We start from the raw sequence: 18,695 nt of genomic DNA, 5'->3' as shown, positions 1-18,695 counted from the left end.
AGTGATTCAAATTAAAATTCCTGATTTTATATTGTCATTTCCCTCACTGCTTCCTTTTTGATGTCTGATTACATGATAATCCACGAGAGATATCAAATTTTATATGAACACCTTTTTTTTTATCTGAAAGATCATTTCTCAATAAAGATTTTTTTCAAGGTCTTTTTGCTAGATCTAGAACAAGTTATTTGTGGTTTTTCTATAGCCTGCTAAGATTTTTAAACTTAACCCTGTCATCCATGTGAAAGTTGTTTTTACTTTTGCATAAAAACTTAATTTCTCCCTGCCATCCTAATATATCTACTTAACAAAGAGTGATTTCTTCATATGGCTTTGCTACTGAAACTATACTTATATTAAATGTATATTTATAAATAATTTAGGCTTTTAGAGAAATAGTCTGGGATTCCAGTCTCCACTACAATGTTTTCCAAAAGGAAAGTCAATTTTAATTGTCTGTTTCCCATTTCACTATTCCCTTTAATTGTCTTCTTCAGGTCTTCAGCAACTTTATTCTGTCCCTCAAGTTACCTCTTATCCTTCTTTCTTACGCTGGTGATTTTCCTTGCACTGGCCCAGGAAACACCTCTATATACATTTCAACAGCACTTGGAAATCTACCACAGGTAGATATATTTTATAGGTTATCATGTATTGTAGAAAATGATGATATAATTATAAGTTTTATATTCCCAGGAACACTGAGCACAATGCCTTGGATATGAGTTCAAAAACATTTATCACTAATATCAAGAAATTATTCTTCTGCAGGTCACTTTTCAAAGTAAAAACAGATGAAACCCCTTTCACAAAGTAATTCTGAGAAAATAACATTATGTTGAATGTATGTCCACCCTGGTAAGAAACATAATTGTGATTTTGAGACACAACTGCATTCAGAAACTTAGGGGAAAATCAATCCTGGGCAGTAATGCTTGTGGAAATGTACTTCGTGCAGAATAGAGCAGAAGATAAAAGACTTATGTAAGCACATATGCTTGTTATTTCCCTGATTTTAATCTCATTTGATAAAAGCTCACTAAAAAAACACGTTTAGCAATATATTCAGGGGGATCTTCTTTAATATTAAGTAACTTTTTCTTTTATATTAAATTTCATCATTTAAAATCACAAATTAGAATTCATCTAGTTTTCACATAAATTAACTGGAAAATGTATGCAAATAAAAACTGAGAAAATTAATCCTGATTATAAATTTTGTGCACATCAGAAATATCACATTGCAAAAATAGTTATTTCAGTTATGGGAAATAGTACTGATTTTGAGATTTACTTGTTTACTAAAATATGCACTTAGGCAAAACTGGCATTTTGTTCAAAATACCGATTAAAACTCCTAGGATTACAAATAAGAAAAAAAAGTATTGGGAAATCACAAACATAAAATTAGGTTAAGACTTTATAAAGCAAGTTTGCATTACCAGCTTAGGGTTAGATGGCCATACTTGTGATGCTTTCTAAATGTCTATCCCCAGTAAGCTTCTCCAAAGATAGTGAGACATTTGAATAACATTTGAAATCAGATATGTGCATGCGTAAAAGGCTTACAAAGGTTAGTACTGGAATATAGATGCATACAAACATTATCTGAAACACTGCAGAGAGAGTTAAGAAAAGAATAATGCAGATTAAAACAAAACAAAAAAAACCTTGGAGCTCCAAAAAGAGTGAAGATGGTCCCGAAGTGCTGGCTTGACTGTCTGAAAGTTCATAAAAACAAAACCCACTGATTGAACTGCTTCTTATGTGACAGAAATACAAATATTAACTTAACTTTATTCATAAAATACTTCAATTTCTTACAATGTTTTCAAAAGACCTCAATTTTTTACCTTCAGGCTTGGTGTTTGAGTCTGATCAACTGTAAATCTCATTAAAATATTAAACTGAAGATCATTTGGAAAAGATTCTCTGAAATAAGAACAAAGCAAACAAAAAAAATTAAGTCAACAAGTATGCATTTAACAAATTTCATGCAAAAAACTGCTCAATGTCAAAACAATGTCATATGATGTACTATATATCTATGGTACAGTTTATAATAAGAGCATTCCCAGATTACAAAAATCTGAATTTATAATCAGTATTGGATTAAGAAGCAACATTATAGTAAATATCTATCTTGTAAATAGTAAATAGTCTATTCTTGCCTCAATTATAGATTCAACAAGAAAAATGTTAGAAAGTTCAGTAGTTTCTGACATTTTCCTCCACACCCAAAATCTAAATTTCTGATTTATTTCAACTCAGAAAATGGACATTTTGAAATAAAGTCACTTCAACAATATACACAGGATCAAAGATAAATGTTTTTGCAGTGCTGGGGCTTGAACTCAGGGCCTTAGTGCTTGCGAGGCAAGCACTCTACCAACTGAGCTATCTCCCCAACCTAACAATATACACAGGAAAGAACTGGTTGCAAATCTTCTGAGAGGAGATTGTGAATATTAAATGCATACTATATTTTTTTAACACTTAGGAAAGGATTTTATATTTATATTAGATAAAATTAATCTTCAGCCCAACTTTGCAGATATATCTGCAGTTGATCTTTAGTCAAAAGGCCATGCTGCAACTGTAGATATCTTATTTTGGGTGTGGGGGGTTACTAGAGACCGAACCCAGGGGTGCTTAACCACTGAGTCACATCTCTAGCCCTTTTTTTACTTTTTATTTTGAGATAGGGTCTCGTTAAATTGTTTAGGTCCTTGCTTAGTTACTGAGGCTGGCCTCAAACTTGAGATCTTCCTGCCTCAGCCTCCTGAACCACTGGGATTATAGGCATGTGTCACTATGACCAGCTTTTTCTTCTTTTTTTTTTTTTGAGATGGAATCTCACTGTTGCCCAGGCTGGTTTTGAACTACTGGGCTCAAATGATCCTTCTGCCTCAGTCTTCCCAGTTGTTGGGACTATAGGTGCATGCACTATGCCTAGTTCTAGATTAATACTAATTAAGATAAAATACAATCTTGAATTACTTGAGCCAATAAAATTTTTATAAAAGAAATAAAAGATTTGATCTAAGAAAGAATGTTGCAATAAATATGCCATGTGATTGGTCAAAATTAACAATTTTCAAAGGTGCTTCTGCAGAATAAATTATTTGAAAGAACTCAGAAATCTAAACTTTTAATATAGGGACTAAATATTACTTATAATTATTAGGTAAATTTGAAATACATGCAGAAAATATTACCTTGTAACATCTAGGGCTTTCTGAACTTTTGCCTGAACAGACCCAAGCAAATCAGCACCCATTTTTTTAAGTAGCTGTGTCAGCAGTACAAATAACCAGTCTTGAAGATCATCTTTGTGGACTTGTATGAAGTCTACTAGAGTCTCCAAAAACATGCTGAATACCTATAATTGATAAAGGGGAGAGGTGGGAAGAAAAAGGAGGAAATATTGACCTTTATGTTCAGTTCAGAACTGAAATAGAAGGGAATACAGGAATCAGAGGCACAGCGATTGGCAGCCAAGCGGAAAAACAATCTCTCTTGCTTTTCATTGGACTCTGTGATACAAGAGTACATTTGAACCGTTATCCAACTTCTGCAGAAGTTCAACAATTAGCTATTCCATGCAGCATCACTTGGTAAAGAAACTTTGGCCGTAATGGCTGGCACACCTAATGTAATCAACAATGTCACAGCTTAAGCTGTTTAAACTGAAATCCATTTTTTATAAAATGTAGGGAAAGGATCTATAGCCTCACTAACTCTCAGTTTTTTGTAAGAGTGGCATTGAGTAAATTAGAGGACGACAAAACTAATAGCTACCTTAAGGTATAAAATTTACCTAACATAATGGACTAATTAGAGAATTCTCAGATTTCTCAAAATGACACTTGTCACAAACTTTCTGGCATGAGATGTTATTTATTAAAACTGCCCCAAAAGTAATTTTAAATGACCTGTGATAACTAAAACTGTACCTAAAGTCAAATAAATTCAAGATAAAAATCTACATCTAAATTTTAGTGGATTTTTAAAAGGTCCTAGATGGTTTGCCATTAGTCTTCATTTATACTGTGTGTGTATGTGTGTGTGGGGGCTTTATTATTAGTTCTAACATTTATCTACCAATTTAAACAATTTTTAAAGCTGAAAAAAATTTTAAGGTGAAGAGAAACAACTATCCAAGAGTGATGTATCTCACGGAGGTATTTATGAAAAGCAACCTAACTAAGGTTATATCTCTTTACAAGAAATTCAATATCATACTGAAAAATTTATTTTCAGGTAAAGAGGAAAACACTGTTAACACTCTCAGTCATGCTGACTTGAGACAAATTATATCAAAACAGATGATTAAAAATATGGTTTTTGAAATAATCTCAAAAGTAACTATGCTAATTTGAGAATTAAGAGTTTGACTTTCAATGTATTTTTCATTTCTTGAATTTCCTTCATATAGTCATACATGAAGTTCTTTTCCTTTTCTGCTAGAAATGAAGGATTTCTCTCTTAGAAGTATAACTAAACTTTAACATTTGAATCTTAGTTAAAAATAAACTTCAGCTATTCGCTTAAGAAGCTCTACATTTTTAAAAGCACAAAGTGTGAATATCAAATGAGAAGTACTCAGGAAATTTGTGAAGTGTTCGGTAGCTTGAAATCAGTTGCAAGTAGGAGTCATCTACACTTTAGACATTGGCAAAGTCTTGATTTGTATCAAGGTCTCTTCTCCCCTAAAGCTAGTTTACCAATATGCAACATTTTTTAAAAACATTTTTGTTTTAGTTGTAGGTGGACACAATTCCTTTATTCTATTTTTATGTGGTGCTGAGGATTGAAACCAGGGCCTCATGCATGCTAGGCGAGTGCTCTACCACTGAGCCACAACCCCAGTCCCATAACTTATTTATTCTTTGGATCACTTTCATTCTTGTTTAAACTCTTCCCTGTTTTCTTTAGGATTCCAACCTGAAATTTTCCCATATGGAAACCCATTTAGAAAATAACAAGATATAAAAATACCTAAGTTGACTCTCCCATTTTATGTACAAGGAATTAGAAAACTAGAAAAGTGACTTGCCCAGTTTCACTGCTAGTCAATGGCTGGGTCAAAACTTAGCTAGGTCGCTTGGTTTTCAGTTGTGTTTTACCTACTCTATTATGAAACTCTTGAGTGGCTCTTCCCTCAATTTCATTTCCTCTAACCCTAAAGTTCTGATAATTATTTCTCTAAGAAAGAGTCAAGTTTCTAAGACTAATTTTTCAGTTCCATATTTTTGCTCTCTGAAGTGTGGTCTCCTCTACTATATTTACTCTTCCATTTTCTACCTAGATCCTTTACTGACAGATGCAGAAGACACCATCCCAGTAGGTTCTCTTTCAGCTTCCACCCTATTGCTCCCACTACTTATATTCTAATTATAGTATGCAATAGCTTATTCTTAAGTTCAGTATGGCTGGCCATTCTGTAGCTTGACACTGCTTGCCTCTTATTATTTCTCTTCTTTCTTTCTTTTTCTTTTTGTAGGCATTGTCCATTTGCATCCTAAATGTTTTGGTTCTGATTCACTTTTCATCCCAAGTATGACCTCCTTCATTAGGTGTCTGATTCTATGAGGCTCCAGAATCTCCAGAACTGCTCTCTCTTTTGGCCTCCCCCAAATCTGTTTATCATAGCACTACTGTAGGCACCAAGCATTTCTCATTTTATGTATGGATTACTATAGTAGTCTGACCTTAGTCTTTATACTTCCTATATACCAAGGGTCATCAGATCATTTCTGTAACAGGCCAGAAGGTATATATTTGAGGCTTTACAAGCATAAGGTCTTTTAACTACTCAACCCTATTATAGCATAGCCATAACTGTGGTCCAGTAGAACTTTACTTACAAAAAAAGGCAGCAGGACAGATTTGCCCAGTAGGTTGTGTTTCTCAACTCATGCTTCTTTCTTATCATCAGATTGTGATAGTTTGTGATAGAAACGAAATTTTTAAATGTCTCTCACTGCCTATAGGATAATGTCTCAAACCCTCATAAAAAGTTCTAACTCTAAACTAGACTATCCAGTAACATAAGACTCTTTATTCCTCTACTTTCATTCACATCTCACATGATTCCAATTTTCTACTACTGCTCCTTGCACCTCCTGCTCACTTAAAAGTATGTGATTCCTTACTCAAGCTCCAGTCAAGAAACTTCTTAGGCTACTTTAGATCCCATCGTGGGGTTAGCTATTTACATTATCATCCCGTCTGGAACATATACTGTTATAGAATAAAGACTACAGTTTTATACAATTTTGTATCATCAACTGGAACCAAGCCCAAAGTTACCTAGTAGATGAAAACCCAATAAGAAGTTTTTCAATGAAAGTAAGGATTTTCTCTTAAGTAAAATTTACTCTGTAATTGGTAGTAAACACTTTTTCCTCCTAGAATCAAGACTTTCCATTAATTCGTCAAGATTAACTTGTTTTTCTTTCCTACAAACTTTTTGGCACTAACCACTTTCTTCATTGGACTCGGGCTAGCCATTTCTGGAAGGCCTTTTCTTCTCGTGCTGATATAGCCAAGGTTTAAGTTTCCATCAAGATCTTAACTGTCATTTCCTTCAAGAGGACTTCTCTGAGTGCTTGAAGTGGAATTTTTTTTTTGGTTAGATATAATGTGAGTAGCTGAATAAAAATGGTGACATGGGCTGGGGTTGTGGCTCAGTGGTAGAGCACTTGCCTAGTACGAATTGAGGCACTGGGTTCGATTCTCAGCACCACATAAATAAATAGAGGCATTGTGTCCATCTACAACTAAAATAAAAATTTTAAAAAAATGTTGACATGGTATTTAAAGCATTCTACATACGGAATTTTACCATTACCTTTCAAAAATATTTATATTCTATAATAGTACTTAATAAATGATCACGTATACACATACATATAGATATATATCCATATGCCTAATATATTGGAAATTTTACACAAAATTTTTTATTCCATTGTCCTAACACAAAGAGTTCCTCTCAGGTATTGATCTTCTCCCATTTCTTTACCTAGACTTAAAGGAGAATGCTGAAAATCAGTTCTCCAAAAACTGCTGTTTGTTTTTATGGAATGACATTAACAGAATATTAAGAAAGCACATATGGGAACCTAGGGTCTAATGTTTTTTAAAAATAATTGTGAAATTTGGAAATTATTTTTTAACCTTCAATGGAATCATTTTATAATCCTATGTATCTCACATCTGTAATTTACTGAGAAAGGATTAAATATCTGAGCTATTACAATTGAGGCAGCCTTTTCCTAAACTCACTTATATCTTAGGTGTGCCAGTCAAAAAAAGAACAGAAGAACATGATCAAATTAGATTAATTAGTAGATTAAAAAAGCACATCTCCAAACAGAATGACAGTTTGCATATAGCATTTCGTGGATTGCAAAGGGTCCAACACTGCATGAACTCTTTGGGAGAGAAAACAGAGAAAAAGGGTTAATTTCACAGTCATGCAGTAAAGTTAGGTTTCCAACAAATATTGAACCAACTTACTCTCTATTGAGAGTTCCAACACAGGGGACAGCATGCAAAAAGAAAAAAAGAAAAAAAAGAAAAACACACAAATTAGTCGCCATCAATGCAAAGTTCCTGTATGGAAGAAAAACACTTAGAAAATAAAAAGTGACAAATGTTTTTCAAAGTTTTATGATAAACTCAAAATAGGTTTGGAAAACAAAAATGAATAGCATGGGAGAAGAATATGATTTTCCTATGTTTCTCTTTTACCTCTTTGCAAAGGAAATTTAAGAAATAGAAACAAAAGCTCTTCTTTTGCACATCCTTCTATTCTTGAGGTTCAACAACTGGGAAAGAACCCAAGAATCACAGAAACTCATTCCCATTTCTGAAAAGTGTCAGCAGTCTAGAATTTTTTCTCTTTCTTTTCTTAAATCCTTTTCCCCCAGAATAAATACTCTCGTAAGTTAAATAATTTCTGTAAGGATCTGGATCAATTACTACTGTCTGGAGGTAAAAAAAGGGAACTGTTCATACTATCAATTTTTTAATTCCTCAGGTAAGATATGTGACAGTCTCCTGCTCCAAAGACTATGAGAGCAGCTATAGCTGCCTAGAACATTTATCAGAAGACCAGATGTGACCTTCTACATAAGGTACTCAACTATGCCCCGGTTTAGTAGTAACAGAGTAAATTTCCTAGCAAGCCAAGACTCAAAGGCATGATTCAAGAGGCAGAATCACAAAGACCATAAAAATCTAATTCATATAATACACCTCAGTGATGAAGGTGGCTCTTTTTTTCTTTTGGGGTACCTGGGATTGGACTCAGGAGCACTTAACCACTGAGCTACATCCCCAGCCTTATTTTATATTTTTATTTAGAGACAGGATTTCACTGAGTTGCTTAGTGCCTCACTGATGCTGAGGCTGGCTTTGAATTCTTGATCTTCCTGCCTCAGCCTTCCAAACGGTGGGATTATGGGTATGTGCCACCATACCCGGCCAAGGTGGTTCTTTTCAAAGATCTACTTCAGTTAAATTCAAGAACCATATGGGGTAACTTTTAGCATCTGATAATGCTTATACTTACAGGGGAACAAAATGTGTCCAAAGCAGTCAAAGTAAAAATCTGCTCTGAATGTCTTAATTTTTAGAACTACTATGGTACTGGTATATTCTAATGTCTTTATATGTATTAATTCATTTAATCATCATCACAACCTTATGAGGCATATATTACTATAAATTCCGTTTTACAGATTAAGAAACCAAGGCACACACTGCTAATAAGTCCTGGAGACAGAATTTGAACTTACCAGAATTTGAACTTAGGTTATCTAGCTCCATATTCATACTTGTTATGTGTTGCACTGTCTCTCTTATAAAAATATCAAAAAGGTTTTAATTAATATATTTGCTACTCTGTGGTCTGTTACTATCCTTACATATATCACTGGTTAGACAACTTATCTTCATATCTGCAGGTCCTCTGAATCTGCAGGATCCACATCAGTGGATTCAACTAACTGTGGACTGAACATATTTGGTGAAAAAAACCTGTATCTGTACTGAAGATGTACACATTTTTCCCTTGTCATTTTTCCCTAAACAATAGAGTATAACAACTATTTACACAGCATTTACACTAAATTCATTATTATAAGTAAGCTAGAGATAATCTGAAGTGTTTGGATGTATGTAGGTTATATGCAAATACTGTGCTGCTTTATATAAGAGACTTAAGCATTTACATATTTTCCAATCTACACAATGCCCTGGAACCAATTCCCTATAGATACTGGGGAACAAATATACGTAAGATAAAAAGTTCATTTATCAAATTACAGACATTAAAAAAATGTCAACTTGCAAACTGTATTTACTATTTGCATTAATCCCATTCCAGGAAATATCCTGCCTCTGTATTTAGAAACAATTCTTTTCCAGGCGTTCCTTTCTGGGATCTCAGTACTGTACACCTAATATTCTGGTTGGATATAGATCTTTGGTCTGAAAAACAATAAGGAAAATATTATGGTGGCTGGAGCAGGAGGTCCTAGCTGAAAGGATAAGAACTGCTGCTCACAACTTTGTTCTTTAAGTGTCCTGTTGCTGCTGAGGAAAAAAAGGTGGTCTCAACCATGTTGGGCAAATGTGAGAACAACTTTCACTTATGGAGGAAGCCTGCAACTCTCTAGAACCTGCTAACAAAGAATGAAATGCTGGCTTAAGCCTTAAAGGACATGGGGAAATTCACCCAACCAATGCTTATGGTATAAGGTATCTCCCAAATACACATAAAGGGGCAAGGCTTTATAAAGCTTCTGCCCTGTGAGCTTTTGTGATAGTTGAAGTTACAGAGAAGCAATTCCAGTTCAGAGTGGTGATATACCACAGGCTTGAAGAAGATGTGCTAAGCAGAGTCTTAAGGATGCTGGGTTGAGGAAGAAAGGGAAATGTCCCCAATAGTGTATTTCAAGCAATAAGGAAAAGTACAAGATTTGGGGAAATGAACACAGTTCAGGCTGGGTTGAGAGTGAAGACGGAATATAAGAAAAATTATAAGCTTTGGCCATTTCCTTAAGGATTTTAACATAGTAGAGAAGATACTTTTTAGAAAGGTTACTAGGGCATGCCGTGTGGAGGATAATTTAGGGATAGGAGTGAGGGAGGTGGTGCAAATGGCAAAAGGTGAGTGTGTCCTGAATAGCAATGAGAATGAAGAGAGATTCAGAGATGAATCAAGAGGATCCAGTGATATTTCTAGAATAATGACAAATTCCTCACTTGAGTAATGGTGGTATCACCTAATCAGATAAAGCAATGCAGGAGGAAGAGTAGTTTTGAGGCTAAAGATACAGTAGGTTCTCTGTGTCTGTGGATTCTGCATCTATGGATTCAATCAACAATGGATCAAAAATATTTGGAAAAAACTGCTTCTGTACTGAACATGTACAGACATTTTTTTTCCCTTGTCATTCCCTAAACAATAAAGTATAACAATTATTTACCATATTGCATTATAATCTGGGGATGATGTGAAGTATATGGGAGGATCATATAGGTTACATACAAACACTATTCCATTTTAAATCAATGACTTGAGCATATGTGGATTTTGGTATCCAAGGGGTTGGGGTAGGGTGTGGAGCTGGTCCTGGAACCAATACCACACAGAAACTAAGGGATGAATGAAACTAATAGGTATGTGATTAAGTACAGGAGAAAAACATGGGCTGGAAATACATCACATATCTGGGAGCCATTATGAAAGCATGTAACGGAAGTCTCATAAAATGGAGAGAGCAAAATTCTACATAACACCAACATTAGGGGAAAAAAAAGAGGAACATAGGTATTTGAAAAGAAGAGTAAAAAAAAATGGCATGAGGGAGACTGGATTAAGTACAACAGAAAACATACTTTTCCTCCTACTCCATACCCTTTCCTCCTTTCCTCCCTTGTTACCACAGAAAACATACCTTTCCTCTCCTATCCCATACCTTCTTCCTCCTTTTGTGTGTGTGTGTGTGTGTGTGTGTGTGTGTGTGTGTGTGTGTGGTACAACGGATTGAACCCAGGGCCTTACCACTCAGCTACATCCCCAGCCCAACCCATTCCTTAAAATGATAGAAAACGTACAACTGGATAAAAAAATAAACTCATTATGAAATTGAAAAACAACAAAAAAGGAAGTCAGTCAGTAACTTGAAATTTGAGGAATTCAGGAAATGAAGCAGATGAAACCATAATAGCAAGTGACAAGAATCATTTATGGTAGTTAATAATGCAGTTTCAAGTGAGATCTCCTTCCATCTCAAAAGGAGGAAAGGTATAAAGAAGGAATTGGGGATTCCGTCTTTGGGTCCCCTTCTTCCACCCGGGAGAAGTCTGCTTTTACTTTTCTTTAATAAAGCTTATACTCTACTCTTAAAAAAAAAAAAAAAAAAAAAGGAGAAGGAGTTGATGTACAATTAAGCTTGTTGGCTGGAGGCAGGAAATGGGAGCTTCTGCTAGATGACTCCTATTCTTGGTAAGTTACTCTAGAGGCAGGATATATGCTGGGACATGAGATGGGTGGGGAGGTAAACAGGGTTAAGGTTTTTAGGAGAGAAAGTATCTATCAGTTTCCATGGAGGATAGAAGAAAAATCTGAAAGGCAGAAAACTATCAGGCTGCTCTGAGCACTCAAACAGCAATCACAGATCTGATACGGTGATTGCAGGAATAGGTGGGGATGTGTGCTTTCACCTAATGGGCCAGTATTACCACTTCCCTTCAACAGTTCTGCTCTTCAACCAGGAGCATGAACTGCAAGAGTACAGGTTCCTACTTATCTTTTCTTGTTTTAGTGTCAATGACAATGAGCAGATCATATAGAATAGGGACAGCGAATTATGAACTTCAAGCTAAGAATTGTAGGGTGTGCCAGGCTAGCTCAGGAGCAGCTAAGAGCCAACGGAGTCATAACCCAGACCCCAGGAGTTGGGTAAAAGCAGGCTTGTGGCGAGCAACCTGCAAACTTGTTTATTGTAGGAGAAACCATACATTTTATAGACTTTTAACCCAATCACAATGTGCAACGGAGGATGAAACCACCAGGCCCCTATACAGGTTCCCTTGGTAACACTAGGTAAATTTGGGGACAGCTGTTTACTTTCCTAAGTGACCAGAGTGGAATGCTCCTCTCCGTAGGTATTCCTGATGGGTGTGAATGTGTGAAGGTTTTCCTTACACACTTCAGACATTCACAGCTGCTAGCCAAGACTTAGGATTTCTCCCAACAAAGAATAATTTTTGTAATTTTATTTTATTTTATTTTATTTTATTTTTTTTTTTTGGTGCTGGGGATCGAACCCAGGGCCTTAGTGCTTACAAGGCAAGCACTCTACCAACTGAGCTATCTCCCCAGCCCCTAATTTTTGTAATTTTAAATGGTCTAAAAAACAAGACTAGTGACACATGAAAATTATATGAACATTCAAGTTTCAATGTTCATAAATAGTTTTATGACAACCCAGTTGTGCTCCTGTGTCTACACATTGTCTATTAGGAATGACATGCTAAAATGGCAGACTTAAATAGCTGTGGGACAGAGACCATAATGGCCTGAAAAGCCACAAAATATTTATAGAAATTAACAAATGATCCCTGATAACGAACAACAATGCATTTGGAAAGAAAAGAAAGGTTTTTTTGTTGATATTGTTGTTGTTTTATTTTGTTTTTTAAGTTGTTGGATCCTGAAGATGGAATTGGTGGTACTTAATTGACGGAGTCAATGATGGACAATCACCAAACAAAAACTAAACAAAACCAAAAATTTTTCCATTACATTTGTCTTCACTGAACTGACTAAAAAAATCTAAATACCAAACAAACATACAAATAAAACCAGATGGGCCAGCAAGAATTTTATATTATTATAAAACCCTAAGAAGAAAAAGCAAAAGTCACCTTTCTGATTCAGTTCTAGGGAGAAGTATATAGCTAGTTCTCCCTAGGGAGAACCAACAACTGTTAAGGGAGGCCAACATCTGTGTTCTGTTCAGTTCCTTTACCAGTGTCAAACAGCATTCCTATTTGATCTTTTAAAAAATTTTTTTCTCTATTACTGCACAGATACTGGCATTCAACTCACTTGCATTATTACCATAAAAAAATGGTCAAAAATGATGACCAAGAAATAAACTCAACCTTCGTCTTATACTTTCCAGTTGCAACAAATTAAGTCACTTACTAAAGATAGTTACCTGAATTTTCAAAATTGAATACACAATTAAAATATTCCTTAAGGAAAAAGACTCATCCAGATAATTATCTCCTCCTTTGGCTTATATTGCCAACTACAATGACTAAAAAGTTAATTTATTTAGAATTTATAGAAATTTTTAGATTAAAGCAAGACCTACCAACTGTAATTAGTGGTAATATCAATATAAAATGGTAGAATTATCCAGTTTGTTCGAAAATTACAAACTTTAAAACATTTTAGTAAACAAATTGCTTATTAAATGTATTTTCTTTTTTTTTTTTGGGGGTGCTGGGGATCGAACCCGGGCCTTGTGCTTACAAGGCAAGCACTCTACCGACTGAGCTATCTCCCCAGTCCCTTCATTTTTTTTTAATGGATCTTTTATTCTCAGATAAAATAAATATACCCCTGACAAAGGAGAATCTTTTTAAAATACTATTTTAAAGTGTAAGCAATTTATTTAAATAAGTATATACCCAATTGGATTTAATCTTTAGTTAGATTTTAGTTCATGTATAAAGTGGGATTTTAATATCTTTAAGGAGTGACACAAATAATGAAAATACCAAAATAGAAACAAAATGAAATGATGTATATAAAAATGAAGTGAAGATAATTAGAAAAAAACAAAGTAGAAGTCATTACTTTTTTTCTTATAATTTCCTTGCTACATCTGTCATTAAGGTTAGAAATACGCCTGCAGACATTTGACGTCCTAAAGGAAGATACTTATAAACGTAAGTTTTACCACAGTCAAACACATTTTCTAGAAATAGAATAAGTAAACACATTTTTATAATAATATTATTCATCAAGATAAACCAAAATTTCATGGTACACATGCCAATTATACTTAAGTACTTAAATACATTTAAATCAACATTAAAAAGTAAACAAAGTTCTGAAAATTATCATTTTTATTCAATGTATAAAATGTTCCACTTTTATATTACTATCAAACTATGGCTATAATCATATTTTATGCTTTTATATTATTTAATGGCAATTCTCTTTTATAAAACTGTTCTTTCAAGAAAATAATGTTTAAATTATGGTTTTAATAATCACAGAAGAAAATCAAATGAACTATCAGAAACTTTCTTAAACTTACCCCAATCACATTCTTTACAAATACTGAAATAGTCTTAGTAGTACAAAATATACTCACCCTGGCTAAATTATTATCTTATTCTTAGACAATCTCTTTGGAGAAGCGCAAACGGTTACCAAAGAACAATTTCTAAATTATGTATGATATCAAACACTTAATTAGTTTAAAAATATCACTACCATTTTGGGGTAATGATAAAACAAAAATGGTTACAGTTTTCTACTATTTTACTTCTTTTGGGGGTATATATAAGTAAATAATCTTAAATATTAAAACATACCTTGCCATGAGGATCAGCAAACATTCTTGTAAAAATTTCACATAATCTTTTCAGTTCAACTCGACTGCAAAATTAATAAAGTGGGTAATTAATATCTCTTCATAAAATGAAATCATCTTAAAGTAACCTTCCATATAATTAAAGTTCTTAAGAACAACAAAAAGGTTAAGGGAAATAGCTATCAAAATTTGAAATTTGTGGGATTTACAAGTTGGGGCTAAATATAAAGTTATCAAATTTGGCATTTTGCTATAACCTACACTAGTTTTAAGTTGGAAGTTATGAAAAGAAGTACAAATGTATTTCATATCAATACAGGGAAAATACATGTGATATTCCTAATAAATGATTTTAGTTACTTAAGGGCTAAAATCTTTCTAAACTCTGCTTACTTTCTCTCTTTTTTAAATAAAATTCTTTTGTTAAATATTTTTTAGTTGTAGATGGACACAATACCTTTATTTTATTTATTTATTTATTTATTTATTTTTGTGGTGCTGGGGATCGAACCCAGGGCTTTGTGCTTGCAAGGCAAGCACTCTACCAACTGAGCTATCTCCCCAGCCCTATTTATTTATTTTTATGTGGTGCTGAGGATCGAACCCAGTGCCTCACATGTGCTAGGCAAGTGCTCTACCACTAAGCCACAACCCCAGTCTCCTCTGCTTACTCTTTTACTACTTAAAATGACATAGTGAACCTAATATTAAACTAATCTTGATGGGTCTGAGAATAATATTATGATGATTTACTTCAGTGAGGCATGAGACTGGATATAGTTACAAGAAACTACATTTAAATATTTATTTAAAATATTTATTTAAAATAAATAAATATTTAAATATTTATTTAAAATTATACAAGTCTAATACTTCCTAAACTAAATACATGACAGATATATCAAACCCTGATTTCAAAGGCATCAAGTCAGAAAGTAGCCCTCTATATTCTACCATACTCAGAACCTATGATATTATCTGAAGACAGGTTTTGTTTCTGTTTTTTTTTTTTTTTTTTTTTTTTAAATACCAGGGATTGAACCCAGAGGCACTTAACCATGAGCCATATCTCCAGCCCTTTTTTATTTTTTATTTTGAGACAGGGTCTTGCTAAATTCTTAGGGCTTCACTAAAGTTGCTGAGGCTGGCTTTGAACTTGTACCCGCCTGCCTCAGTTTCCTGAGCCACTGAGCTTAAGATAGGTTTTTAAAGGGGCCAACTGTAAAGGTTTAAAACATCACACGAACAAGGACAATGAAAGATATGGGGGAGCAAGATAAATCCAGTGGGAAAGGAAAAGAACCCCAAATCCCAGAGTCAAAATAAACTTTTGTCCTTAGAGAAACTCACTCCAATTCTATTTTACATTCTATCTCATATTACACAAAGAATCATACTTCCATTAACACTAAGAATATATCTTCATTTTGGAATCAGCACAAGTATTCTTTCCTTTCACTGAAAGTTTATCAGGAATAAATTTTGATATACCAGTCAACTTTACTATTATACACTAATAATTATATACTAATAAATATTTTATTATTTTTTCATTCTTTTTCTTTTGGCAGTTTTGGGGATCAAACAAACCCAGGGTTTTACATAGATTAGACAAGTGCCCACAAATCTACACCCCCCAGGACTAATTTTTTAGTTTCCAACACTTTTATGTAACCTTTTTTTTTTTTTTTTTTGGGTGCTGCAGGTTGAACCCAGGGCCTATGTGCTTACAAGGCAAGTACTCTACCGACTGAGCTATCTCCCCAGCCCCTTATGCAACCTTTGAATACAGGATACCTCTTTCTACACTAGTATCTTTAAAGTGTTGTTTAAAAAAAGTAAAGATAAAAAGTCTGAACCTGACACAATAATTATTTTAAGACAACTCATCTTACCTTAGTGTTCTCTGATTTTTTAATAAGTTCTGCAGTCCCAGAAGGCCTTCTTTCCTTTCTGACCAATTGGAACTAGCACATCTATTGAGGACTTCTGCCACATCTTCTGTCTGCCTCATATAAGTAGGAATACTACCATTTCGAGAACTGTAGGAGCGTTCTGAACAAGCACTAGAAGCATCACTGTTGGCATCATCATCTGAATGCATTCCATATGATTCATATCTTCTTCGAGCAGGTTTTTTCTGTTACATATAAAGAATCTCATTAGCAGTAATTAAAAACATATATTTTCATAATATCTACTGACCACCAAAGGATTGAGTTTGATCTTAAAATCAGTGCAAAGCATGCTACTAAATATTGTAATAAACAAATGCCAATACTTAAGTTTTTGTTTAGGAAACATGTTTTATAAGTTAGCATAAAGTGAAATATTCTTTAACTATGGGAAGTGATAGAAGCAGAATAAGACCATATGGAAGTTCAGATGTGTAAAGTGAGAATTGTAAAAAAAAATGTGGGTTTTCCTCCCATATCCTTTTCGTGGAAAACCACGAACTACTAAAATGAAATTAACAGAAACTATTCTAGAAATTCAAATTGGTAAGAAGAAAATATGATCTTTTTAGAGTAGGATACAATGGATCAGAAAATGTTTGATTTCCCCTATGTAAAATTCCATTTTTTCCTGTCTCTACACCTTCTCTTCGTTATTCTCCTTTTACTTTCACTACCACTTTCCTTGCCACATTTCCATCCCTTGTATCCAATCCTGATGTCTCCTAGAAAAGTAAAATACAGACAAAAATATGATGAGAAACTGTTTTTGCTCACTATTATTTTTAGGAGGAAATATCCTTTTGGGCCCTCCACATATTTCTCAATGTATCCATACTATTTCAATAAATAAGAGAAATCATGTATGGAGTCTTTCGATTTCTTTACTTCTAAGGTTTATAATTTTTTTTTTTTTTTTTTTTTTTTTTTTTTTGCGGTGCTGGGGATTGAACCCAGGGCCTTGTGCATGCAAGGCAAGCACTCTACCAACTGAGCTATATCCCCAGCCCGGTTTATAATTTAATATATGTAACTGGCAATTATACCTTTCATATTAGAAATGACATCAGGGAGAATGAATAGCTCATTTGAAATTTCCTTGGAAGAATCAGAAACAAATCTATGCAATCTGATATTTGGACTTGGGCTGGTAAGTGGTGAAGATATTTCTATGAAATATTAAGTGCAATAATTTAAAATAGTTCCAAAGTAGCTGTAAGTTCTCCACAGTCTAAAATCTATAAGAAATATAATTTAAGCTTAAATCAATTAATTTAGCTTTAAAATGATATTTGACACTAACTGATGTCATATTAACCTAGAGATACCAACCTAATTTAGAAAAGGGCAATACTGTGATGTTTCCTATGTTGGGCTCCAGGATCAGTTTTATTATAGAAATCAGTGTAAATGACCTCATCTCATTTGTATAAAGTAAGTGGGCTGAAAAAACTAGTAACCCCGCAAGACATTCTATTCAAGCAGTATCTCCTTCTTGATAATCACAGTCACAGAAAAACAGATGGATGCCTAAGGATTTCATTACTTCTACTTTAATTTGTTATAGATGACCATCATCCGTTAAATTGATGGAGCAAAGAAAAAAGTTATGGTATCATAAGATGTCAGAAAATAGCAATGTTTATACCTTAGTCCGTATGTCTCCTAAGAGCTGAGAGCAGTGGATTTTTAAAGAGAAAAATTGAAAATAATGAAGAACATTTTGCTAAATGGCACAGTGAAAAAGGCATTAATAATGCCCATGATCAGAAACATTGTTTTTTAACATACAGACACAAAAGAACTGCTTACTAGCAGGCTATATCTTTAGTCTTGTCAACGTCCTTTAGTTCACAGAGAAAATCTAAGCTACAAAAATATTCCCATAGCCAGTTTTCCCAAAGAATCTCAAATATTCTTTCTATTTGCATTTATTTGCCATTCCCAAACTTAACTGTATTTCTCTGATTTTTCCTGGGTCCAAATTACACTTAAAGTTGGAATTTTTTTTTCTTAAAAACTGATAGTAGCAACTGGAGTGTCTGTGCACTATGTAAATAATGAAAATAGAATCACATTACTAGGATTCATATTTAGTCTT

At 33.9% G+C, this 18,695-nt stretch overlaps 1 protein-coding gene across 50 annotated transcripts in view; it reads right to left on the bottom strand.

Moving 5' to 3' along the window:
- Clasp2 (cytoplasmic linker associated protein 2) overlaps nt 1-18,695 on the bottom strand; it is a 192,781-nt gene that overhangs the window by 46,020 nt on the left and 128,066 nt on the right. For 11 of the 50 annotated variants that reach the window (XM_047530792.1, XM_047530773.1, XM_047530785.1 and 8 more), the window contains 7 exons: nt 18,243-18,266; nt 16,535-16,779; nt 14,641-14,704; nt 9,686-9,688; nt 3,219-3,382; nt 1,854-1,932; nt 1,671-1,721 (listed from right to left, as the gene is read on the bottom strand). In XM_047530792.1, coding sequence (XP_047386748.1) covers nt 1,671-1,721; nt 1,854-1,932; nt 3,219-3,382; nt 9,686-9,688; nt 14,641-14,704; nt 16,535-16,779; nt 18,243-18,266 — 630 coding nt within the window. The remainder of the gene's footprint in view (nt 1-1,670; nt 1,722-1,853; nt 1,933-3,218; nt 3,383-9,685; nt 9,689-14,640; nt 14,705-16,534; nt 16,780-18,242; nt 18,267-18,695) is intronic. The other 39 variants (XM_047530788.1, XM_047530801.1, XM_047530794.1 and 36 more) reach the window with 7 other exon arrangements.

This window comes from Sciurus carolinensis, chromosome 17, assembly GCF_902686445.1.
Source record: "Sciurus carolinensis chromosome 17, mSciCar1.2, whole genome shotgun sequence".
Classification (NCBI taxonomy): domain Eukaryota; kingdom Metazoa; phylum Chordata; class Mammalia; order Rodentia; family Sciuridae; genus Sciurus; species Sciurus carolinensis.
Note: the sequence above shows the minus strand (reverse complement) of the source record. Positions and strands in the feature narration are given on the sequence as shown.